The following is a 26760-nucleotide window of genomic DNA, read 5'->3' on the forward strand; positions in this document are numbered from 1 at the left end:
AAAAGGGGTGACAAGTGGGGAATTCCCTGGCGGTCCAGTGGTTAGGACTCCGAGCTTCCACTGCTGGGGGCCCAGGTTCGATCTCTGGTCGGGGAACTAAGATTCCACAAGACGTGTGGTGCAGCCAAAACAAAACAAAAACAACAAAAAAAACACAACAACATAAAGGGGGTGACAAGTGGATATTGAGAAGGGAAATTCAGAAGCGGGAGGCGGGAGGGAAGCACGGGGTCAGAGCAAAGTTTCCAAAATAAGACTCAAGTGCCCACCTTGGTCATTGTACTCAATGGTCCAGTTGACACTTGCACCATGTGTTAGTTCTGCTGTGAAGGGAGAAGTGTTGGGGGGAAGATCAGGATCAATGATGTTGATGATGAGAGGCTGTGGATCCCTCTGGCAGAAGTCCATGCTCCGAGGGTCTGGTACGGGGCCATTGTCATTCACATCATCGAGGAATAGAAGCAGCGTTCCTGTTCCAGTAGCAGGTGGAGAACCTAAGAAAATACACAGGAAATGTCATAGCTCAGGACCACTGATGAATCCCTAGTGCCTCCCATCAGACTGAATCCAACTCTTCTCCTGGCTCTTCAGGGCTCCCTCACCAGGCCCCACCCTGCCCACAAAGCCACCCATCCTGCAGGTTCCAGGCCATCCTCATTCCTGGCTGGGCAGACCTCTGACATGCCTATTCCCTACTTTGATAACAATTATTCAAGTTATTCCTCACACCAAGGACTCCCTCCATTTTCACACATAACTTTATTCATCCATTAAATTTTAACATCTCTATGCCAAGGGAGGTGGGGGAGGGAAGGAATGGGAGTTTGGGATTAGCGGATGCAAACTATTATATAGAGGATGGATAAACAACAAGGTCCTACTGTATAGCACAGGGAACTATATTCAACATTCTGTGACAAACCATAATGGAAAAGAATATGAAAAAGAATATATATATATATATATATATATATATATATATATATAGCTGAGTCACTTTGCTGTACAGAAGAAATTAAAACAACATTGTAAATCAACTATACTTCAATAAAATTTTAAAAAAACCCAACTTTTTTAAACCACTCTAAGAAGTCCTCCTCACCCCCTACTAGTTCTCCTTCTCTGAACTTCTAAGGCTCTAAGATCGTTATCAAAGTATTGAGCCTTTTACAATTGCCCCAAGTTGCTTTTCAGATTAGATTCAGAGATTTATACACACTTCTGTTTGTATTTCTTTTACATCCTGACATAGCACTTGATAATAGAAAAAGTAGACCCTCAAAGAATCATCATCATCAATATTAGCATATCGCAGGGAAAAAAACCCCAGAGGAGTGTATCTCAAATCCATAAATATTTATACCTGGGCGGCTATAGTGATTATTTTTTCTTTTTACCTCTGAAAATTGTGGTTAAAAGAAATAGCATAAAACTTACCATTTTAACCATTTTTAAAGTGTACAGTTCAGTAGTGTTAGTATAATCACATTGTTGTGAAACAGCTCTCCATAATTTTATCTTACAAAACTGAAATTCTGTACCCATTAAACAATTCCCTACTTCCCCCTCCAGTTCCTGGTAACCACCATTCTACTTTGTTTCTACGAATTTGACCACATTAGTACCTCATCTAAGTGGAAACCCACAGTATTAGTCATTTTGTGACCGGTTTATTTCACTATGCACAATGTCCTCAAGGTTCATCCACATTGTAACACATGACAGGATTTCCTTCTTTTTTAAGGCTGAATAATATTCCATTGTGTATGTGTATACCATATTTTGTTTATCCATTCACCCATGGATGGATCTTTTTACCTTATCATTTGAATTTTCTTGTTTTAACAATGAGCAAGTATAATTTAAAATTCTTTTTTTAAAAAATTGATTTATTTTATTTATTTTTGGCTGCATTGGGTCTTCGTTGCTATGTGGGCTTTCTCTAGTTGCGGCGAGCAGGGGCTACTCTTCATTGTGGTGTGCAGACTTTTCATTGTGGTGGCTTCTCTTGTTGCGGAGCACGGGCTCTAGGCACATGGGATTCAGTAGTTGTGGTGTGCAGGCTTCAGTAGTTGTGGCTCACAGGCTCCAGAGCGCAGGCTGAGTAGTTGTGGCACACAGGCTTAGTTGCTCAGCAGCATGTGGGATCTTCCCGGAGCAGGGCTTGAACCTGTGTCTCCCGCATTGGCAGGCAGATTCTTAACCACTGCCCCTAAAATTCTTTTTAATTAAAGAAAACTTTAAAAAATGTTTTTTAATAAGATAATAGATTTTCCGAAGAAACTTCATTCTCCTCTTAGACCTACATCAAAAGTATTGAGTCATGCACAAAGTAACACTTGAAGGAATATATTCAAAAGTACCATAATTTAGCCATTAGTATTAGGTCAGGGGTCAGCAAACTAAGGTCTTCCACCCAAATTAGGAACAGAGCTACGCTCATGCCTTTTCAAACTGTGTATGGCTGCTTCTAGGCTATGATGGCAATAGAGATTGTACGGTCTACAAAGGCTAAAATATTTACTCCCTGGAACTTTACAGGAACCTTGTCAACTCTTGGTTACTTCCAGGCCAGGCTAGGGAACTCCCGTGCAGCCAGAGACAGCTGGCCAGCATAGCACTGCTGCCTAAGCAATGGGTTAGCTTCGCCTTTATGCAAAACATTTCTGCAAATGGAGCCCCATCATGGCTCTCTGCTTTTAACCTGCTGCCTCCCAAATGACAGCTCCAGGAGCAGGAATGACTAGGCCAGGGTTACCCTTCCACAGCATGCTCAGAATGCGATGAAGGCTACATCACTCATTAGCCACCCATCCAGCCCCACCATGGGCTTACTCGCCTTGCCCTTTGCTTTCCGGATTGCCAAATCTGGAATTACTACCTCGGGAGGTTGAGGAGGGAGAGGGGAACAGATTTAATCACAGGAACTAGCAGGTCTCTTTAACAGTAACTCCGCTTCTGAATATCTATCCGTGGGAAACACTTGCCCACAGAGGCATGTACAACGATGTCTACCTATCACTCACAAAAATAATGGAGAACTGGAAATAATCCCGGTGTTTTTTAATGTGTGAATGGTTAAATTATGCAATATGCAGAAAACATCATTTAATTGAAAAGAGGTAGATCTATAATGTGCCAAGATAGATCTCTGTGTCTTCCAGACATATGTTCAAGGAAAAAAAATTAAACATGCATAAGACAATGGTTTTTATAATAAAAACAAAAATAGGCTATAAACCAGATAGTGGCTTTATAATAAACCATATTTCTATATGTTTATAAATGTATTCGAATACACAGAAACAGTCTGGAAGGAGCCACACTTCACTAATAATGATGATGATGATAAAGATAATAACAGTCCTTACAGAGCACAGACTAGGTAGCAGGCACTCTTCCAAGCACTTTTACATAAATTAACTCATTTAACCTAGATGGGCTATTATCATTTTGCTGGATAAAGGAACTGAGGGACCTAAAAATTAGGTAATAAGTCCAAGTTCACACAGGTATTAAGCTTTGGTCCTAGGATCTAAACCCAGGCAGTCTGGCTCCCATGGGGCTCAGGTACAGAGGGAGCGTTAAAAAGGAACTTCTGCTTGGCCTAAACTCTGCATTTTGGACAATGCTTTGAGAACGCTTTGTTGAATAATGAAAGAAAACGGAAGAATTCATGCCTCTTAAAGGATAGGGGCAAGGCAGTGAGCTGGTCAGGAGAGTGAAGCAGCAAAAACCAAATGGTAAGGGCATCCTCACCATCGTCAGTGGCTATAATGAGGGCCGTGTACGTGCTGTTCTTCACATGCTCGACGTTCTCTCTGTCCAACTCAGCCCGAGTGGAAATGGCACCCGTGTCCGGATTAATCTCCAGCCAGTTGGCAGCATCCCTCCAAATCCGATACCTGGAAAGACACAAGCTCTGATTTAGAATGGGAACAGCAAACGGTAGGTAGCTGAAGAAGGTTAAGGTTCCTCTTTGCTGATAGATACTTCTAACTTCCTTATTTCAAAAAAATAATGACTCCTAAAAATAATAATAATAAAAAAATAATGACTCCTACAGAAATTTTGCCAGAAAGGTTTGATGACCGTCCATGTACCCTTCACCTAGATTCATCCACTGTCGATATTTTGCTATATTACAAAAGTTGATGCACACATATACATAATTTCTTGTTTTGCTGAACCATTTGAGAGTAAGTCGCAGACATGATGTTCCTTTACTCATGAAAATGTCAGTGTGCCTTCTCCTAAGAACAGAGGCATTCTCTTACATAACCACAATTTGATTTTCAATTTCAGGAAATATAACTTTGATATGGTACTACCACTTCATACATGGTACATATTCAAACTGTAGATTTCCCCCAAACTGTACCCCCCCCTCCCCACGCCCCTGACCCAATCCAATCCAGAATGCAATCCAGGATCAGGCATGGCTTTTAGATGTCAGATTTCTTTAGTTTCTCTCAGACTGACCCCCCTAAAGCGTACAGCAGTTCTCAAATGGTCACAGTATGGCACCCAACACCCCTGCCATGAGCATTTGGAGATTTGGGTTGACATGGTGACTTGGGAGTATGCTGCACTACTGGCATTTAATGGGAGGTGCCAGGGACGGTAAAGCTCCTTCTGGTCGTACACAGCCACCCCACAAAAAATTATTCAAAATGCCAAGAGAACCCTGTTAAGCCACACCTTATTAGGAATACCAGAAACAGAAGAAACGTAAGCATGAAAAACAGAGATATACTGCCCAGTTATCTATCGAGGTCATTGAAAGGCTCAGAAAGGGAAATAAAGAAATCGAAGGAGGAAAGGGTCCTGGATACCTGTAGGTTTATCCTCACATCCTTAGAAGTGCAAAGCAATGAACTACATATATCGAGTGGTCTTTATTCCAGGGGTAAGGGTCTCTGCAAACACTATTTAGACTTGGTCCTTGAACTTCCCCAAATAGATGCTTTGAACTACCTATTTCATTACTACAAGCTAAGCTATCAACAGAAGCTGGAAACCATACAACCCAAGGCTTTAATCACAAAACAAAAAATCCTACAATATCACCATGCCACTAACACACCTAGCAAAAATAATAATTACTTAGTGTCAAGTCTATGTGCAAGTTTCTCTATTTGCCTCAAGGGTGTCTTTTATAGTTGGATTGTTTGAATCCATCTTTAAGCATAGTCTACACATTACAATTGGTTGATTCCTCTCTTAATCAACATCCTTAATCTAAGCAGTCACCCCCACCCTTCTGTCATTATTTGCTAAAGAAACTGGGTCATTTGACATAGAGCTCCCATATTCTGCATTTGGCTGACTGCTTCCTCATGGCATTTAACTTCTTCATTCTCTGTACTGCATCAAAATCAAATCCTAGGGCTTCCCTGGTGGCGCAGTGCTTGAGAGTCCGCCTGCCAATGCAGGGGACACGGGTTCGTGCTCCGGTCCGGGAAGATCCCACATGCCGCGGAGCGGCTGGGCCCATGAGCCATGGCTGCTCAGCCTGCGTCTGGAGCCTGTGCTCCGCAACAGGACAGGCCACAACAGTGAGAGGCCCGCGTACCGCAAAAAAAAAAAAAAAAAAAAATCAAATCCTAAGGTTTGATTAGATTCTGTTTCAACCCTTCTTTTCTCCCCCAAATATAACATTTAAGTGGCACTGTGTACATGCTGTTGAATCACTTCAAGTAGCACTTCATGTTGGGCTGTCCTTGCTCTTCCAGCAGATGTTAAAATCTATCAGAAGCTTTGGATGGTCCCAGCTTGGTTCCTCCGTTTAAAAATTCCTCATCATCCTTGATCTAATGATTCTAGCAGCCATTAATACCACTACCTGGATCCTTTTTATCCGTATGGCGCACATGCACAGTTTAAAGCTATTTATGAGCCCTTCCAATCAGGATAGAATTAGTACTTCCCAGAATAACTCAGAAATTGAAGCTGCACTTAAACTTCATGTTTGTTTTACATTTAATAAGTCACAGGCACTGATACTAAAACACAAACACCTCCCCCTCCAAACAAGAACATGCTCAATTTATTACCAAGTGGGACTCTATACTGGATTTGCATAACCTTTTTTCTAAATAGTTCAGAGCATTCTAATAGTTTCCTCTAAAGTAAATATTAACAGGTAGGAATCTCTCTCTGAGAAGAGGAAGTGACCGAGGCCTTTGTTATCTCTGGAAATCATGCTATTATTAAAAAGACGCAGATGTGCCATGCTTGGGTTTGTGCTTAACAGTCTTCCCTTTGAGTTTCCACCATTGTCACACCTGAACACCAAGTATGTCATCAGACCTAGCTCTCAAAAGAATAAGAACATCCTTTATCATACGTGGCCACAGTGGTGTTGCTGTTGGTTGGTTTGTATGTGTGTTTTCAGCATCTGTGGCTGTCATTTACATTACAGAAGTGCCTTCAAGTTTACAAAACAAAAAAAGAAACAGTAAGCTACTTATAACACAATACCATGTATGTAAATTAAAACCACATTCCTACTACACTAAGTGAATTCAAAAAGAGGAAGCACAGTAAACCGACAATGGCTGACCATGGATGGAATGGACAAGGTGTGGGGAATGGGGATAAAAATATAAATAAGCCAAACAAGAGAAGGATCTTCCACAGACCAACGATGATAAAAATGCCATGAACAAAATATTTTATACATACACGTATGCACACAGCTAGTTGCTGCCAGTAAGTGGAAAACCCCTCACACTTACGTGATCTTCTGTTCCATAAATCTGTCTGGCTCCTGGGCGGTGTAGGATGTGATCTCCAGGCCCAAGCCGAAGTCCTCGGGCACTGTCACTTTCTTCTGAGGAGGCATGAAGATGGGGGCTTCATTCACATCCATCACGTCCACGGTGACGGTGGCTGTGGAAGTGGAGAGAGTGACCTCAAAGGGGGCCACATTAGTCACTGCCACATACAGGATGTACTGCTGCTTGGCCTCAAAATCCAAGCCCTAAAGAGCAGAAAAAATACATTTTATGTTAGAAAAAAACCCCATTAAATCCTTAACTATTGTTTTTTGGTTAGCAATATATCAGTGGTTCTCACATCTGGGTGCATTAAGAAGAACTCACTTGAGAACTTTTAAAGAAAACACATGCCTGGACCCTAACCCCAGAGCCAGCGAATAGGAATCTCTGAGGTTGGGGTCTGGACATCAATATTTTTTAAAAAGTTCCCAATGACTAACATGCAACCAGATTCATGTTGAGAACCCCAGTAAAGAATAAAGATGAAAAAATAAATAAATAAAAATAAAGATGAGCTACATGAAATCTCAAGTGGCAAGCCTCTATTAACAAATGTAGCACATTAAGTCATTTATTTACCTGAGACCAACAAGAATGTTCACATCCTATGCTGACATGCAGCCCGTGTGACAGCAAATGGACAAACAACCCTGCCTGTCCACCTCCCTAACCCCAGTAAGTTTAATGGCAAGAACATGAAGTTCAGAATCAGTCGGCAGTGAGCTCAAATCCCGGCCTGGCCATTTCCTAGCTGTGTGATTTGGGCAATAGAACCTCTGGGTCTGTTTCCACACCTAAATAAGTAGGAAAAGGAACTATCTCACAGAGGCACTGTAAGGGATCAACTGGAGCTTTTATGAAGGACCTTTCGTATGGCGGGAACTCAAATTACTACCTTTTTTCTTTTGGTGATAGAATAATAACAGAAAACGCTGACATCAAATGCTTAGTGGGAAGACTTCCCTGGCAGTGCAGTGGTTAAGAATCTGCCTGCCAATGCAGGGGACACGGGTTCGAGCCCTGGGCTGGGAAGATCTCACATGCCACAGAGCAACTAAGCCGTGCACCACAACTACTGAGCCTGCACTCTAGAGCCCGCGAGCCACAACTACTGAGCCCACGTGCCACAACTACTGAAGCCCGTGCACCTAGAGCCTGTGCTCTGCAACAGGAGAAGCCACCGCGATGAGAAGCCTGCACACCGCAACAAAGAGGAGCCTCCGCTCACCGCAACAAAGAGGAGCCTCCGCTCACCGCAACTAGAGAAAGCCCACACGCGGCAAAGAAGACCCATCTCAACCAAAAAAAAAATAAATTAAATAAGTTAATTTAAACAAAGAAATGTTTAGTGGGAGTTAAGATGACGTACTAAGTGATTCAGAAATGAAGGGTCTGCTCACTTGCTCAAGGGGAAGTCAAACCTCTGGCGCTAAGTTAGGGATCCGTTCATTAACTCTTTGACTAACTTCAACAAGGAAATCACTCAACTTCTTACTGTTCATGTTTCCTAGACATCTTTCACGGGCTTATTTGCCCTTCTTCTAAAATCATCCAGCAAAATAGCAGAGACCATAAACCATTTTTCTTCTCATTTGCAAAATGGATATGGCGGGATGGGCAAATGTTTCAGAGAAAGAACATATTAAAACAGATGGTACAGACTTCCCTGGTGGCGCAGTGGTTAAGAATCCGCCTGCCAATGCCGGGGACACGGGTTCGAGCCCTGTCCCGGGAAGATCCCACATGCCACGGAGCAACTAAGCCCGTGCGCCACAACTACTGAAGCCCGTGCACCTGGAGCCCGCGCTCCTCAACAAGAGAAGCCACCGCAGTGAGAAGCTCGCACACCGCAACGAAGAGTAGCCCCTGCCTGCCGCATCTAGAGAAAACCTGCGCGCAGCAACGAAGACCCAACGCAGCCTAAAATAAATTTATAAAAAATAATAATAATAAAAATAAAACAGATGGTAGGGTGTGGTGTGGGAGCTTCCTGATTTCTCACATGAGCCTGAAGAGTCACTGCAAACCCCACCAGAATCTGGGAGAGCTGCCCTCCCCCACCCCACCAAGGCCACACTAATCTACTTCAGAGAAGACACCAGGGGACAAGGGCCTCTGGCTGCCTTGTCAATTTCTGCATCTTGCCAGGAAATATACAAACCTTAGCCGTCTTCAAAATGCCTTCATTGGTTTCTGGGTCTGTGATGACAACAAACTGCTTCTCGTTATCGTTTAATATCGTGTAAACGGCCTCCCACGCTGGGGTATTGGGGACATCGGCATCGGTCACTGTGAGTGTGGTGATGACCACGTTAGCCTCGTTCTCAGGCACCGACCCCTCGTACTGCAGAGCAAAGAAAAGGATGTGTCACTTAAGACATACTCAGACCCAGCAGTGGAGCCAGGGTTCAGGAGCCAGGGTTCAGGCTAAGGGAGTCCTTTCTTGAGCCCAAGCTTTGATGAGTCTTTGAAGAAGTGCCCACCCTACCAGCATGGCCCTTATTTCCTGTTGGTGGAGCAGCCAGCACTCAGGGACCCTGTGAGTACCTGAAGGAGCCAAGGCCCTGGCTGTCCGCGCCTCTCAGCGTACTCTGGCCCAACTGCTGACACTGTAGCTTATCCCCCGTTCCCGTCTTCCCCATCACTCTCAGTGGTACCAGTAATTTTCATAAATGTCTGGTCATTACAGTCTTCTACTTAAAACCCTTTGATAACAACCCACTGCACTCAGGATAAATTCTGAAATTCTAAATTCAGTCCACAAGGTCCTGTAGGACCTGGTCTCATTTGGTTCATTACACTGACTGTTTTTCAGTTCTTGCTATTCATCAAGCTTCCTTTTGATGCGGGGCATTAACCTGTCTTTCTTAAGCCTCCTGTACTCACAGTGGCTAGGTTAGAGTGGCAGACACCGCTAATTGTCTACTGAATATCCACTCTCCTCTTCTTCACTAACTACGTGGTTGACGGCAGCGACGTGCCCAGAGAAAATACTGTATTTCCAGTCTTCCTTGCAGACAGCAGTTGCTAGTAAATGAAACTTGTGGGATGGGTCTTCACAGAAGTAAGAAAACTTGACTTGACATCAAGACCTTATGCCCCCTCGCCTTTGCCGCCTTCTTGAACGAAGCACAGATATGGCTGGAGCTCCAGCTGTCATCTTGGGCCACAAGGTGACAATGGGGATAGAATCCATGTACCAAGGATAGTGGGAAAGCAGATAAAGGAGGCTTGGTTTCTACTGACTGAGTGGACTATCTACCTCTGGACCGTTAGTGACACAAGAGAAAAAGTCAACCCTGTTTGTTTAAACCACAAGAGTCAAATCTCTGTTACTAACCATTAAGCTGATTTCTAGGTAACACAATAAGGTTTCAGGTTCTTTCACACAGCTCTCAATACCTTCTCCTTTACTGCATTTAATATAATTATACACAATAATCGGTATAAGTTGTATAACATCACCCTAGCTAGACTATAAACTCCACAAGAATAGAAGTGTCGTCTGCCTTGTTTGTGATAATATCCCCAGTGTCTAAGACAGTGTCTGGTATAAACCCAGAGAATATTTGTTCAATGAATAACTAAAACCTGGTAAGATCTGCTACCAAGATGAGGACATGCAGTAAATAGGTGCATTTTTTTCCTTATTTTTATTTTTTTTAACATCTTTATATGGAAGTTCCTTAAAAAAAAAAAAAAACTAAAAATAGGTGTTTTTGCAACTTCAGAAACCTGTGTCAATAGGTCCCAGGCTGAGGAGGGCAGAGACAACTGACATCCCGACCTGCTTGCTTTTTAGCTTCAAGTTTACTGGTCTGGAAAACGTTTCCAAAGGGTTCACCCATGAGATACCTGGAAACAACCAAGGACCTTTGGAGACTCTCTAAGGAGTTGCAGGGTTATTACCGTAGTTGGGTCGAAGATGGGAGGGTTATCATTGGTGTCATTGACTGTGATCACAGCTGTTGCGGTCGTGCTTAAGCCTTCACCTTGCAGGTCTGCAGCTTGAACCACCAGGGTATACATGGGAAAACTCTGTAGAGATCAAACACACCTGAGTCAGGACTGACAGCCACATCAGGCACAGCCCAGCCCATCACATAGAAACAGATTATTTTCTCATCTGCTTAAATGCCAACCTGCCTGCCTGTCTGGCCCCAAACCTCTGGACAAATGTTTAGATACAAAGCTCAGAACCATCACCATACTAAGCAGCAACTGGCCTCGGCAGAGTTTTACATCATCCAGACGATCGAGCTATTTGCCCTCAATACCCTCTGGATCCTCTTGACCCCTGACCTCCCGGTCCAGCCCGGTGGTGAGCACACTGATGACACCCGTGTCCTTGTTGATGGTGAACATTTTGTTGTGCGGCAGCGTAGGCTCTTGGCTGAGGATGCTGTAAGCAATGGCAGCGTTGTAGGTGTTCACATCATCGTCTGCGTCTGTGGCCGAGACCTCCATCACAGAGGTCCCTGTAAGCAAAGGAGAAGATTTAGTCAAGCTACACTTTAATTTCCAAAATTCTGACTAAAGCGCTAGGGGAGGAAGAAAGCATTCCACCAAATGAGCAAGTGGTGTTCCCAGAACCCAGCTTTTCCAGAGGATATTTTGGGTGGGGAGGGTGGGTGAGGAGTATGGGGAATAAATAACCTTAAGCTAAAACATTTTTGCTATGTCTCTTATACTGAGTGAATAGTGTATAAAACAGGAAAAATACCAGAAATTTCCGTAATTGGCTTCTTAGCCACAGCTCCACCTGAGAGAATGGTCATTTGAGACTGTTGCCTTCAAGGTAGAAGGAAATATTTACAACACTTGTGACAAAGTACTAGTTCACAGAATCCCTAAATAATTCTTCAAGAATCAATAGGCAGAAAAAAAAAAGAATCAATAGGCAGGGACTTCCCTGGTAGTGCAGTGGTTGGGAATCCGCCTGCCAATGCAGGAGACACAGGTTCGATCCCTGCTCCGGGAAGATCCCACATGCTGCAGCACAACCAAGCCCGTGTGCCACAACTACTGAGCCTGCGCTCTAGAGCCCGCGAGCCACAACTACTGAGCACACACACCGCAACTACTGAAGCCCATGCACCTAGAGCCTCTGCTCCGCAACAAGAGAAGCCACCGCAATGAGAAGTCTGCGCACCGCAATAAGAAGTCTGCGCACCGCAACGAAGAGTAGTCCCTGCTCACCAAAACTAGAGAAAGCCCATGCGCAGCAACAAAGACCCAACGTGGCCAAAAATAAATTTAAAAAAAGAATCAATAGGCAGGCATGCGCAGCCCCACAAGTACGTGCCTCAGGATAGCCCGTACTATGGCTCCACTGGCAAAGCAGATCTTTAAAGGAGTTTTAGTAGCTGAACTTGTGGGCATTTTTGGAGCATACTTTTGTTCAGAAAGATGAATACAAGTCAAGAGTTCAGGCAAACAATGAGCAAGAAATTCCCCTTCATCTTGGACGTTTATTGCAAGTCCACTGAACACTCTGGAATGTACGGAATCAGAGAGCAAGAGCAAGAAAAGTGGCTGAACAGCAAAAATTAAGAATTTGACCATCAATCAAGGTTTGCCCTATTTCATAGTATCAGGCAAGATTAAAACTCCAAAGTTGACATGGATGGATTTTAGAATATTTAAGGTGAAATGTAAATTCTAATTAAAGCAGTTGTTCTTTGGACTAACCGTGAAGAAATTGATGGAACGTTTGTTTATTATGTTATAAATGGAGTTTCATTTACTACTCAAAGTGATTCTCCTTTAAAAACAAAACAAAACAAACAAACAAAAAAACTCCCCTATAATTCTGTATAAACCTGTCAAAATAGATAAAATACTAAAACATCTATTTTTTTTAAATAAATTTATTTCTTTTATTTATTTATTTTTGGCTTTGTCGAGTCTTCCTTGTGGTGCACGGGCATCTCGTGGTGGCTTCTCTTGTTGCAGAGCACAGCCTCCGGGCGTGCGGGCTCAGTAATTGCAGCCTGCGGGTTCAGTAATTGTGGCACGCGGGCTCTAGAGCGCAGGCTCAGCAGTTGTAGAGCACCGGCTTAGTTGCTCGCGGCATGTGGGATCTTCCCAGACCAGGGCTTGAACCCGTGTCCCTGCACTGGCAGGCGAATTCCCAACCACTGCTCCACCAGGGAAGCCCTAAAACATCTATTTTTAATATTTATTACATTTTTTCTTTTTCATTATAGTTTATTACAAGATGTTGAGTAAAGCACCCTGTGCTATACAGCAGGACCTTGTTGTCTATCTCATTTATCCCCCTCTCCTCTCCCCTTTGGTAACCATAGGTTTGTTTTCTGTCTGTGGGTCTGTTTCTGTTTTGCAAATAAGTTCATTAATATTTATTACATTTTAACTGAAACATTTAAAATCACATTATCTAAAAATATATTAACTAGAAATATTGCTTTTATCCATTTTCACTTTACCTGAAACACTATTCAAACTCTACATCAATGTCTCTGGGATTACTGGAGCCCTTTTGGAATAAAATTTGTCATTTAAAAAAAAAGAAAAATCAATAGGCAAAAGACAAACAGCCCAAGAGACAAAAAGGGCAAAAGACTTGAATAGACAAGTTGTAAAGAAACCCAGCTGGTCAGCAAACATATGATAAGATGCTTATTTAGTCCATTAATAATCAGAGAAATTCCATTTTAAGTTATGTTGAGATATAACTACACACTCAACAGACTGGCCAAAAAGAAGTCAAACAATTCCATGATATATATTGCTGGTGGGAGTATAAATTGGTTCAGCCACCTTGGAAAAACAGTTTGTCACCAAGTAGAAAAGTAGGCAAAACTGTAAGTACACACGTGGTAAAAGATAAATGAAAGCAAGGGAATGATTATCACAAAAGTCAGGGTGGTGGCTGTCTTTACGGAGGAGGGAAAAAATGTGATCAGGAAGGATTGTACAGGGTCTGTAAACTACTAACAAGGATCTGTTACTTAATCAGGGAAGGTTGTTCTTAAACTGCTCCTTTCTTAAACTGGGCTTAAACATTTTATACATATTTCTATAGGTAGGATGTTTTACACACAAACAGTGTCTTCCAAAGAAGTTCTGTGCATATGAAGGGTCTGACCCCAAACGCCAGCCCCAACACTTGGGGGTGCAAAGAATCTCAGTGTCTTGATGGGTGTTGATCTCCTCGTTGCTGGACGTACCTGGAAGAGCGCCCTCCATGACAGACCCTTTGAAGACCTCCTGGGTGAACTCAGGCTTGTTGTCATTCTGATCGGTCACGGTGATCACAATCTCCATCGGCTCCTCGATTGCTTGCCCGTCTGAAGACACGGCATGAGAGAAGAGCTGCAAGAGCCAGGTGAGGGTTACTCGGGAAGACAAGGTGGGAGAAGTGTTCCAACCAGAGCAGAGTGGGCTCCACCCGGCCCCCACTCCCTCCCACTCAAGTATGCATGGACCCCCCCTGCCCCGCCCCAAGCACAGAACATCCCCCACACACGTGCTGCTGCTTCAGTGAGGTCATGACACTGGTTAAAACCATGACCTGTGAGACCATGGGCTGGAGAACACATCCACCAGCTCAGAGCCCCATTTCCCACATAAGGGCTGGGGGCCGGGCCTAGGAGATAAAGGTGGAAGCCTAAAACACTCTGACTGGTTCCAAGCAGGGTCGAATTTGCTCTGGCTGCTCGAGTCTAGCGTTCCCCCCAGACTTCCCTGTGTTTGGCATCAAAGCATTACCTCCCAGCTTCCCTAAGCTCACACTGCTCTCAAGGCCCAGAAATAGTTTTTGTTCCCCAACATCAACACCAGCCTCTGCCTATGTGTCAGGGACTTTGAGTCCCAAGAACAGGTTGACATCTTGGGTCTAAGATCATGTCTGATGCCCCAGGACTCTCCCCACTTTATTCCTAACAAGGAAAACATGAACAGCCCCCAATTTTTGCAGGTTCTCCTGTCATTTCTCCTTATCAACAGGTCTAAAGGTATCAAGTTAAGCTCTTCAAATGTCCAGAACATCTGATCTATGATCAGCGTGAGTTGACCAAAAAAATTTTGAAAGGATGTAACCCCATCATTAAGTGCTTTTAAGAGACACTCACAATGTACTTGGCAATATGTTCTCTATCCAGAGGCTCCGTCACCTTTAGCCATCCTGTTTCTCTTTCAATAATAAACACATGAAGAGGGGGTGCGTCGGCTCCTTGGCCAGTGATGCTGTAGAAAACTTTGGTTTCTTTTTCCCTGTTAGATTTGATCTGAAGACAAAACAGAAAGAAATGAATTAGCAAGGAAGGATTCTGACATTGGCTCTTTTCCCTTTCTCTCCTTGGTCCTTCTCTGCCAAATTCCTCCCAGAGAAATAGAGAACTTCCTTCTGTACCTGAACCAGAGCCTTAGGAAATGGGCCTTTCTCATTTTCTGGGCAGCTGATAGGAGGAATAACCCAGTCTCTCTTCTGTCTCCTGAGACCATGGTGGGAGCTGGGAAATGTGAGCACTTCTGTCTGGGTTCCAGAGGGAGAGTCCTAAAAGGAAAGAAGATGAGGAACAAAATGAGATAATTCAGGAAAGATGATACGGGCTGAACAACCTAGGCAGTCAGCATCTCCAGCCTTCTGAGGGCAGGGCATGGCTTTCGTTTAACAACAAAATAAAACAGCCAAAACAAAACCCAATGGACCTCTTTACCGTATCAGAAAGACGGTTTCCTCTTTTGATCCTTCTTAGTGTCTAGAGTTCAGTAATCATTATGCACACACGATGATAGGTTTGAGGGTTTGACATTATTTAAGAGTTATTTCAAGCCTATATCTCACACCTGTCGTTTTTAAAAATATTTATTTTATTTATGTATTTATTTTATTTATTTATTTAGTTGCACCGGGTCTTAGTCACTGCAGGTGGGCTCCTTAGTTGCGGCTCACAGGCTCCTTAGTTGCGGCTTGTCAGCTCCTTAGCTGAGGCTCACCAGCTCCTTAGTTGTGGCATGCGAATTCTTAGTTGCGGCATGCATGTGGGATCTAGTTCCCTGACCAGGGATCGAACACAGGCCCCCTGCATTGGGAGCACGGAGTCTTATCCACTGCGCCACCAGGGAAGTCCCATGCCTGTCATTTTTAATAGGACATTATACTCCAATGATTTACTATCAGAGCTTATTCAACAATTAGATATTCAGGTGTTTTTAATATTCTTTTCTTTTATATTTTTCCTAGTGATATAGGTCTCCAAAGTAGAGTTAGCCTAAGTGAGTAAGTTTTGGGAACTTACTACTTTGTGATCAATACTAATCCCTTAATCTCACTGTGTTAGTATATCTGTATGGTTTCCATTTGTTCTAACAGAAGTTGTTTGCATGGGAACCAAAAGTGCCCTTTGAGACTTGTATTGAACAGTTTTCATGTGCGATAACTTTATGTACACACAGGGAAATAAGATAGCTGAAGATGGAAGGAAAGATCTTCCAAATTGTTTTAAGTGTTCTAAAGCGACTGGTAGTAACACAGTAAAGGTTCCAGGACAATTACATTTTCCATCCTCCACAGAGTCACCCATCCCTGTCTGTCAAGTGAGAGTCAAGCCCTGCTTCCTGGCTTTTAAAATGTGACTCAAAATGCACAAGACAGACATGAAATATGACCAGATATCATCACAAAATCCTTCCCAATCCTGCATTTCTGTATACTAGTCACTCACACACCCCTTAACACACACCCTCTGCATTAACCTCCTAGAGAAGCAGTCCTGCCCTGGCCAAGGGCAGGCTCTGGAGCCAGGCTGCCTGGCTTTGTATCCTCACTGTGACACCTCACCTTCCTGAGCTGATGATTTAACTTCTCTGTCCCACACTTTCCTCACGTCTAAAATGAGGATTATATTAGTATCTGCCTCATAGGGTCTTTGGAAGGATAAAACGTGATACTAGTATTGCAGTAAAGCACTTAGAATACTGCCTGAAACATAGTACGTGCTCAATAAATGCTAATGATGAAGATGATGGTTGGATTGGTTGGGAAACACTGAGTTATGGTTTTAATGAAGTGGAATTTGGGATTTGACCTGAGCACAGGAATAAATACTAAACTGATTCTCAACACGGTATTCTAAGCCTAAAAATGATCATCTTGCACAGCCATGGTAAAAAAAAACAGGCCTTGATGAATGAATGCAAATTCATTTACCATATTGAAGAGGAAGGCAAAGAGCACACCTTGCTGACATCAGGACTATGGAATATTTTCAGAGAATGATAATAAATAATGATGAACATTGTGCTGGCAAAACATACCATTAACATCTTCATGTGTGAAATTATTATTTTTTTTAAATAAAGACATTTATTTATTTATCTATCTATCTATTTATTTGGCAGTGCCGTATGGCTTGTGGGATCTCAGTTCCCTGACCAGGGATTGAACTCAGGACCATGGCAGTGAAAGCCCAGAATCCTAACCACTAGGCCACCAGGGAATTCCCTTCATGTGTGAAATTAAAAGGAATCGTGTCTAAACATACTGAACGTGGGATCCATCCCTCAGAAAACAAGGATACCAGACCAAGAAAACCCATCCAACCAAAGAGACAAAACTGGAAAGTTAGATCTATTTATATTTTCCCCCAGCTTTCTTGAGGTATAACTGACAAAATAAAAATTGTTTGTATTTAAGGTGTACGATGTGATGTTTTGATATATATAGGATCTATTCTTATATGAAGTAAAAGAGAGGTAAGATTATCACCCGTTCCAGTGTAGGGCCACCTGGCACCACAAGGGTCCCTTGAACTAGGGGCAAACCAAAGTCAACCTCAAACCAGCTGTGGTAGAGTTGCCACCTACCGCTCAATATCCATTCTTTCTTATTTAAAATCAAAAATCTCTCTTTCTCTCCCTCTGTCTCTCTCCCCATATATATATAAATTTTGTGTCCAACAATGTACCTAAGTAAAACTACATTTCTTGTACTACACTTGTAGCTAGGTGTGACCATGAAGCCAAGTTCCAACTAATGAGATGTAAGCAGAAACATTGCTTCAAAATTCCACAAAGCCTTCTTTAAAAGGTGGACAACTAAGTGATACATTTTTGGGCTTCCTCCCTTCCAACTTCCTACCATCCAGAGGAAAGGTATGATAAATGGCGATCCAGCAGCCATCTTGGATCATGAGGTATTGTTGAGGATGGGAGGCATATGCTGAGGATGATAGAACAGAAAGGAAAGAAAGAACCTAGCCTCCTGATGACTACAAGAGTCTCCATACTGGCCACAACTTACCACTCAATCGCCTTAACTTGAAAGAGAAATACTCTATTTTACATAAATCACTGTAATTTGTGCTTTTCTATAATACGTATTTGAACATAATCATGAAGGCAGATGGCAAAGGTAAAGAGGAAAAGTTGAAAAATCAACTTTGTTTACATCTGTGCATCATAAGAGGCTTCCATACACAGCTGCCCAGCAAGAACTTACCAGGCTGGACTTACATGAATGATGGAATTAATTGGAGACTTAAGTCAGGAAGCTATGTTAATTTAGTTCCTCACTTTTCTGGTCTGGCCAATTACACCAGGGAGAAAAATCAGATCTATCAGGACTATTAAATTCCTAGAATCTCAACAGTCTTCAGGGAGAAAGACAAGAGCCAGCCTGAAAGGCCTTGGCAGTTACAGTACTTCCACGCTCCCAACGCGATAGCGGGATACAACTAGAATGGCCCTCCAGAGAGACGTTTCAGTAGGCAGCACCATGGGAGCAGTTTAGAAACTGGCAAAGGCATTTGGCTTTGGTTAACAATTTCCCGAAACATTCTTGCCAAGAACCTGGGCAGACATGTATCCTTTCATTTGTGGCCAATGCACCCATCTGTCCACTCAATATTTACTGGGCTCCTGGTATGTGCCAGGCCCAAAGGCCAGGCACTGCAGATACAATGGGGAAGGATCTTGTGGAGATTACAGTCCAAACAGGCAAAAGCTTCCTGCTGATTCTTCCCCTTCTTTGCCAAGGCCCTCTCCACTAGAGACACGAAGAGCAAAATGACCAGAGAACTGAACTCGTGTTCATTGTTCCTCTGGGAAGGGAATGAGAAGAACAGTTAACAATTACTGAGTACTTATCATACGCCTACCATAGTTCCAGCAACTCACATGTAATAATTCATGTAGTCATTATTATCCCCATTTTACTTATAAGGAAATTCAAGCACAGACAGATTAAATAACTCCCCCAAGTCTACTCGGGTAGTAAATAGAAAGGCTGGTACCCAATCCCAGACAGAATCCATGCCCTTACCCCCTATTCTACACTACCTGCAGAAATAAGGTAGTGTATCTTGCCATCCACCCAACAACAACAAAAAATCCACAGCAAGAACTAGTTCAGTTAGACCAATGGTTCTCAACTAGGGGCTATTTAGCACCCCTTCCGCCCACCCCCAGGGGGCATTGGCAGTGTCTGGAGACAATTTTGGTTGTCACAACTGGCAGAGTGCTGCAAGCATCTAGCGGTTAAGACCAGGGATGCTGCTAAACATCACATAGTGCACAGGACACACCCACAGCAAGAAATTACCCAGCCCCAAATGTGAATAGTGCCAAGGCAGAGAAACCTGGATTAAGCAGCATACTAAAATAATAGTGAACTTCTAAGAAACACTCCAACGTACATGATGATGGTGGTGGTGATGGTGGTGCACTACTGCCTTCAGGGTCACTTTGGTGGAGAGCTTCCTGCGGGTGGAGTCCCAGGCATGGACAAGAAAACTCATCTCTGGATGATGAAGGTGTAAAGGCCGTTTGACTGTAACCACGCCATCTGTGCCCACTTTGAATCGGGTGTCATCAGAAACATAGACTGTCTTTGGTAGACCGGTGCATCCTTCAAAACTCACTGCAGGGTATAAATCACAGTGATTAGGAAACTGAGGAGATTAAAGAGCATTCCTTCTCTAGAAATCGAACTTCATTCATCCACCAAAAGCCTGACTCACACAAAACAGGCACAAGTAAAACATACCATAGTCTGATGACAGAACAGCAAAGATATCAAAGTAGTGGAAGCCATCATTATGTCCTTCACAATTACAGGGCGACTTAATTGTGGTCCGATTCTTTTCTCATCTACCTGGAGACTGAAAACAGTAAGCTGTCTAGAAAGTAACTTCTGGGCTTCCCTGGTGGCGCAGTGGTTAAGAATTTGCCTGCCAATGTAGGGAACACGGGTTCGAGCCCTGGTCTGGGAAGATCCCACATGCCGCGGAGCAACTAAGCCCGTGAGGCACAACTACTGAGCCTGCGCATCTAGAGCCTGTGCTCCGCAACAAGAGAAGCCACTACAATGAGAAGCCCGCGCACCGCGATGAAGAGTAGCCCCCGCTCGCCGCGCCACAACTAGAGAAAGCCCGCGCACAGAAACGAAAACTCAACACAGCCAAAAATAAATAAATAAATTTATTAAACAAAAAAAAAGACTCCACCTTTAAAAAAAAAGAAAAGAAAGTAACTTCTCCTTTTCAATAACAAAAAAGGGCATCTCCTTCAGATGGCTCTTGATGATATGAAAAATAACAGATAGAATATCTACCGAGTCCAAAAGTTTGAGACCTAGGTACAGTGAGATGCTGTGGATTAACTACATTTAAATAAACAGTTTACATTTCAGTAAACAGTGGCAGATAATAAGAGGGAGGCATCACAGCTACATGGTTAAGGGTAAGGACTTAGGCAAATTTTTTAACTTCTCTGAGCCTCAGTTTCTTCATCTTCAAAATGAGGGTAATTATGGTGCTTACCCTCCCGCCCCCAAACATGGTCTTATTTTCCCTGGCAAGGGTGGGGCTCAAGTCCCAGCTCTGATTATTAGCTCTGTGACCTTGGGCAAGTCATTGAATCTCTCCGTGCCTCAGTCTACCCATCTGTAGAATGAAGTCATCGATAGCAACTACCTACTAGGCTTGTTTTAAGATACATAGAACATGGGGGTTCCCTGGCAATCCAGTGGTTAGGACTCCACACACGTGACGTGGCCAAAAAAAAGAAAAGAAAAAGATACATAGAACAGTGCCTGGCACATAATAGACACTATTAAATAAAAATTTTAAAACAAACGTAGCTTTGGCTAATCATTTATTCAATTTTCCACAAAAGACATAGATAATTGTGATATTCATTAAGTACTGATTATATGCTTATTTTCCGAGGCATTGAGAGGCAATGCCTGCTTGCAATCTGAGGCCCAGTGGAGAAACTCATCACTGTCAGTTAAGGGAGACAATGAAGATTTCATAGGAAAGTCTTCTACCTGAACATACAACACAGCAAGACAAATGCAAAAGACAGAAGAGAACTACTTGGGTGGGGGAACTTAGGATCAGTGGCTTAGAGACAAAACTATTTAAAGTTTTATAGTTATTAAAGTATTAAAACTTTAAAAGTATTAATACCCAATGCTGGAGAAGCTGTGGTGAAAAGTGTCTGCACTAAACATCAGAGTCCTAAAAGACTCATTCGTTCAACAGGCTTCCATCAAACTATTTGTCAGAAACTGTGCTGGGCTCTAAGGATGAAAAAAATTCTGTGAACAAATAGACAAGGCACCTGCTCCCCTTGAGCTTACACTGTTGCTGAAGAGATGGACATGTAACAAAACCAAATCTCAGGTAGTGACAAATGCTAGATATAAAGGAATTAAAGAAGGTGATACAAGAGTGACAGGGGAAGAGGAAGGTGTGAGGAGGGTGTAACTTATACTGGATGGTGAGGGCTGGCCTCTGTGAAGTTGGAGGCGTCTTAGTTGAGACCTAAGGAGCCAGCCTTGCAGAAACCTGGCTCAAGGGCCTTTCAGGCAGAAGGAACAGTTGATAAAACAGTTCTTTCTGGGAAACTCTCAAGTTGGCCTGTTCTCCTCCCTTTCAAATAATCGCCCCCTCATTCTTCCAGTGGGCGTTCGATTTTGTCCAAGAGATCTTTTACAAAAATTCCTACTTTTGTGCCAATTTTGCACGGCTAGACACCTTAAAATGCGTAAGGATCAGGTCTCTGCCAGAAAGCCCTAAAGCCAGTTATGATGTCTAGACTGCAGTTTTCATTTCTTCCACTAGGGGACACCCTTGCAAACTTTTCTGAAACCAACAGCCCCACCCTTGCCAGCGAAAGTAAGACCATGTTTGGGGGCTGGAGGGGATATGTACCATGATTATCCCCAATTTGAAGATGAAGAAACTGAGGCTTGTGGGATCTTAGTTCCCCGACCAGGGATTGAACCCGGGCCCTCAGCAGTGAGAACGCAGAGTCTTAACCACTGGACCACCAGGGAATTCCCTTGCCTTGTTCTTACTGAGTGGCCTTAAGCAAAATGCTTAACCTCTCTGGGCCTCAGTTTTCTCTACTGGATCCTGAAGGATTCCACCACTGAGTGAGCCCACCTCTTCCGGGTTTTGTGAGGATTAACCAAGACAGTGAATGTGATCACATTTTGAAAGTGAAAGAACAAAGCAAGTGGAAGGGGATGAGGATGATTTCTGTGCATTTGAGTAGACAAGCTAGAGGACAAGCATTTGCTAAATGAACAGATGAACCAAAAAATGACAACAGAAGCAAGAAGAAACACAAAATCCTTAAAAGATGGGCAGATACTACCCTTTAAATCTAAAATAGGAATTTCTTTTCAAACTAGCAAAACAAAATGTTTTTCCAATAACCTTCCCCCAACCCCACCCCAGCAGAAGTAATGGGGGCACTGGACTGTGTTGGGGGCTTGTCATATTAGCAGGTAACAAGAGCTGCCCTCATTTTTCACACTGCCCAAATCTGGGCAGTTGGGACAAGCATGATTGGACTTGCCAAGGGTGGTGGCCTGAAAAAATGAAAATGGTTTTGCAAATAACTTAATGCAAGGCTCTTAACCTGCTCTGGGGCATCTCGTCTGAATGGTGGTTAGGCTCCGCCCTTTGAGAAGTGACAGAAGTAGTGTGCCCACGACAGGCAGGCTCAACCTGAATTTCCAGGTGCTCATTATCTTTCTGTGCAACCTGAGCCTCTGGGCTGACAAACTAGAAATTATAGGAAAGACCAAGGGGATCTCCAGCTCCCGGAAGGCTCTGGGAAGCTTGCTTTCAACCCTGGCAAGGGCTAGGCAGCATCTCAGGGTACGGTGAACACTAATGCCAGCATGTAGGAGGAAACAAGAATGGCGAACTGTAGAAACCAGAGGATCAGTACATGGGAATTAGGTATATTTGAACATTTCTACAATAAAAAGTTAAACAAAAATAAAGCTAGCAAAGGATGAAGTATTCTTTAAGTCAGCTTGTCCTTTCCTAAACTTGTTATTTGGTCACTTGGTTTAGAAACCTAATCCCAGTGACGAGAGCCAAGAACCCAATGGCCATCTCTAAACGGGAAGATCTTTTCAACACCATATCATCATTATCACCATCAAAAACTACACATTCAACTAACAGCTTCAACTACCTTTTATTCACTATTTTCTTAATATTTAAACAAGTGACAACACTATGTGTCAGGCTCTCTTCTAAGCACTTTACAAATATTAACTCGTGTAATCCCAGAACACTTCAAGGTTGCTACCAGCAGCATCCCCTTTTTAGAGATGCAGAGACTGAGGCAGCTAGTTAAGTGGCAGAACAAGGATTGGGACCCAGGCAGTCTGAGAGTTCACGTGCCTAACCATTCTTCCTCGTGCCTGTCTCTACAAGCCAGACCCTTGCCCTATGCTCTTTAAATCCAGTTTTCAGATTGAATCCCCCTCCCGCTGTCACCCTTAGGTATAGGCATCACCATCCCTATTTTCTTTGCCCTGAATTAAAGGTTAGTGGGAGGAGGGGCCGGGCTGTCGGATCCCAGAGTGAGTGTTCCTCACCACTGTTCCCATATGCAAAATGGGGATGGAATACTTATTATGGAGAAACAAAAATGAAAAAAGACATTCTAGAACAGCAGGAATTCTACACAGCAGGAGGTTAGCAGTAATTTGAGTGGAGGTGGAGGGAAGATTGAAAAAAGTACGATTGGAGGCAGTTTTTTGAAACGTGCTTTCCTTAAATGTTTTTGTATTATATGGTGTGTTACAATTACAGTAAATAACTTTTTAAAACGACAAAAGTTAAGCGACTTAAAAAGTATCTTTAACGCACTGTGACTCTTTTATATTGTTATTCATCCTACAAGTGCCCCATTTTCTTGCGAATTCTGGCAGAAGTAGTAGCTTTAATCTACTACTTCTTCACTCTGCAAGAGATGACTGAAGTTCAAAGAAAAATTAACTCCAAGTCCACGAAAAGCTCTTTGGTCCTGGGGCAGGCTCTGAGCGCTCAGCAACATTCTTTGCTTGGAATTGCCATTGTGCCACGAACAGTCCTGCTTGAAGGATCCCGTTTCTTCTCCCACCCCCACCCAGCTGGAATGTGAGTGGGTAGGAACAAGACAGTCTCCTAAGCCTCCATATATTTCAGGGAGATAGAAGGACAGGACCTGCTATCAAAGCCAGCTAACCATAGTTGAGTTACCTGGTAGTGAGTGGGATAACCCAGTCTCTTAGAAGCAACTACTTGAAAGTAGTGTTTTCCCCACACCACACACAAAGGGGTACCTTATGGCTTGTCTCCCACTCCTCAGAAGGCATTTCCCATAGCTAACACCAAAGAAAACTGCATTTACCTTTGTTTCAAGGACCGCTGGACCTCGGCTTTGGAAGAGAAAATTACACACACAACCTCGAGGGCAAGATCAGAGAGCCTTCTGAGGCTCCTGGAGGTCCCGGGGCCCCACTGCCATTGTGTACCCCCAAATCAAGGGCTTTGATTTCTAACTTAAATACTCAAGATAAAGGACAAGAAGTCTAAGTTGATGGATGAAAGGCACCCTGAGGAGACAGACGTGTGTCATCTAGCCGGGCAGGAGTCCCTTCTCGCCAGTAAGCAGCAGTGTTTGTAACTCCAGCCACAAAGCCACAGTTCTCCACGGGTACCACCTCCTAGAGAATTTCTTTCTAGGTTCCATTTTCTTTGATGGCACTGGGCGATTTTAGAATGTCTCCCTTTGGTGGGTGTCCACAAATTTACTAACCATTCCAAGTTTAATGGGCACCACGCTCAGCAGAAAAATAATTTTATGTTTAAAAAATGGGAGGGAAAGGATGCTGAGGCCTCCAGTTTGTCCACACTCGGGGGATGTTGAAGAGATTCAAGTTGCACTAGGAAGACTATCTTCTTAGCCCTGATAAGTCTCCAGTTACGTGTGTCCATTTGCTACTGAGAATTATGGACAGTAACACAACCTGACAGCCTGACTAGACATAGCGGCGGCCCTGGGGGGTAGACTCCAGCAGCCCTAGCTTCTAAACGAGGAAGCAGTCTCAGAAGCCTCAGTGAAGAGACTGGGCCAAGCCACACAGCTATGAAGTGGCAAAGCCTGTGGTCTGATGCCCCATCAGGACTTACCCACCAGGCAGCCTGGCTCTTGGTTTGATAAACCATTTGCGAGACTAGTTGCTAGCTGAGTGCCACAGGGAAGTTAGTTTACACAACAGAATGGGACAGGTGGAGAGTAACCAGAATAAAAATAGCCAAGTTTCCCTGACCCCATCTTCCCCTGACACACACTCACTCCCTCCCTCTCTCTCTGAATGAATGCGGCACCTTGGAAATCCAGTTCCAGGGCCTCAGAAAAACGTAAGGACAGTCAGACAGCCAAGCAAAGGAGGAAGTTTTAAACTTTAGATTCAAGAATGTTCCCCCTTAGGCCACCACGTTACATAAGCTGAAATAAATCAGAGTTCCACTGATCAGCCAACTTAACTCCCAGACACTTCTGGGGAAGTTGAGCAGCTCAGAATATCACATTGTGCAAGCACAACTTGCAGGTGTGTCCACAGAGCCTGTGCACTGTGCTCCCAGGGCGTCCTCAGCTGGGGCACCCGCACCCCATCAAATTGCCCTTGTAGACCTGCAGCTCCCATGGGATCCCAGGGATGAGAAGTTTACTTTCATGAAGCTTATTGAGTTCTTTCTCCCAGCCTCCCAGCATGTCCTTGCCCAGAACAAATTATAAGTGGGCTACATCTTCATTTAACTCACACCCTAAAAACAGATGTCAACAACGGGCGCTGCCTGGGTGGGACGCAAGGACCAAAGTCTCCTCCACTTCTGTTTCCATCAAAACAGACTGGGGTGGGGCTTCCCTGGGGGCACAGTGGTTAAGAATCTGCCTTCCAATGCAGGGGACATGGGTTCCGGTTCGAGCCCTGTTCCGGGAAGATCCCACATGCCACAGAGCAACTAAGCCCGTGCGCCACACTACTGAGCCTGCGTTCTAGAGCCTGCGTGCCACAACTACTGAGCCCACACGCCACAACATATGAAGCCCGCGTGCCTAGAGCCCGTGCTCCACAACAAGAGAAGCCACCACAATGAGAAGCCCACACACTGCAACGAAGAGTAGCCCCCCCTCACCACAACTAGAGAAAGCCCACGCGCAGCAACGAAGACCCAACGCAGCCAAAAATAATAAATAAATAAAAATAACTAAATTAAAAAACACTGGGGTGGGGCTTCCCTGGTGGCGCAGTGGTTGGGAGCCCGCCTGCCAATGCAGGGGACACGGGTTCGTGCCCCGGTCCGGGAAGATCCCACATGCCGCGGAGCGGCTGGGCCCGTGAGCCGTGGCCGCTGAGCCTGCGCGTCCGGAACCTGTGCTCTGCAACGGGAGAGGCCACAACAGTGAGAGGCCCGCATACAGCAAAAAAAAAAAACCCAAAAAAACCCAGAAAAAAACACTGTGGTGGAGAGGGGGGCATCAGTGCGCGGAGAAAACAGTGAGGTTGCAGATGAAGGACAAATTAGCCCAGGCCCCTGCAAGGGGGAGCCCACAGGATGAAGGGGTGATCCGTCACCCTGGACTCTTCCCCCTTTGTCTTAAGGTTACTCATGCTGCCTGGGTCGCTGCGGCAGCGCATGTTTGCTCC

General features: G+C 43.9%; 1 protein-coding gene and 1 pseudogene across 3 annotated transcripts in view; one reads left to right on the plus strand and one right to left on the minus strand.

Moving 5' to 3' along the window:
* CDH1 (cadherin 1) overlaps positions 1–26760 on the minus strand; it is a 78700-nt gene that overhangs the window by 9108 nt on the left and 42832 nt on the right. The window contains exons 3-12 of one of the 3 annotated variants that reach the window (XM_004273200.3): positions 19445–19668; positions 15160–15303; positions 14879–15034; positions 13976–14120; positions 11085–11260; positions 10692–10820; positions 8944–9126; positions 6741–6985; positions 3760–3905; positions 270–494 (exon numbers count right to left, since the gene is read on the minus strand). In XM_004273200.3, coding sequence (XP_004273248.1) covers positions 270–494; positions 3760–3905; positions 6741–6985; positions 8944–9126; positions 10692–10820; positions 11085–11260; positions 13976–14120; positions 14879–15034; positions 15160–15303; positions 19445–19668 — 1773 coding nt within the window. Of the gene's footprint in view, positions 1–269; positions 495–3759; positions 3906–6740; positions 6986–8943; positions 9127–10691; positions 10821–10988; positions 11031–11084; positions 11261–13975; positions 14121–14878; positions 15035–15159; positions 15304–19444; positions 19669–26760 lie in introns of those variants that run through there. The other 2 variants (XM_033434239.2, XM_049703976.1) reach the window with 2 other exon arrangements.
* On the plus strand, positions 12064–12721 carry LOC117202636 (protein CEBPZOS-like; annotated as a pseudogene).

Source organism: Orcinus orca, chromosome 20 (assembly GCF_937001465.1).
Source record: "Orcinus orca chromosome 20, mOrcOrc1.1, whole genome shotgun sequence".
NCBI lineage: Eukaryota > Metazoa > Chordata > Mammalia > Artiodactyla > Delphinidae > Orcinus > Orcinus orca.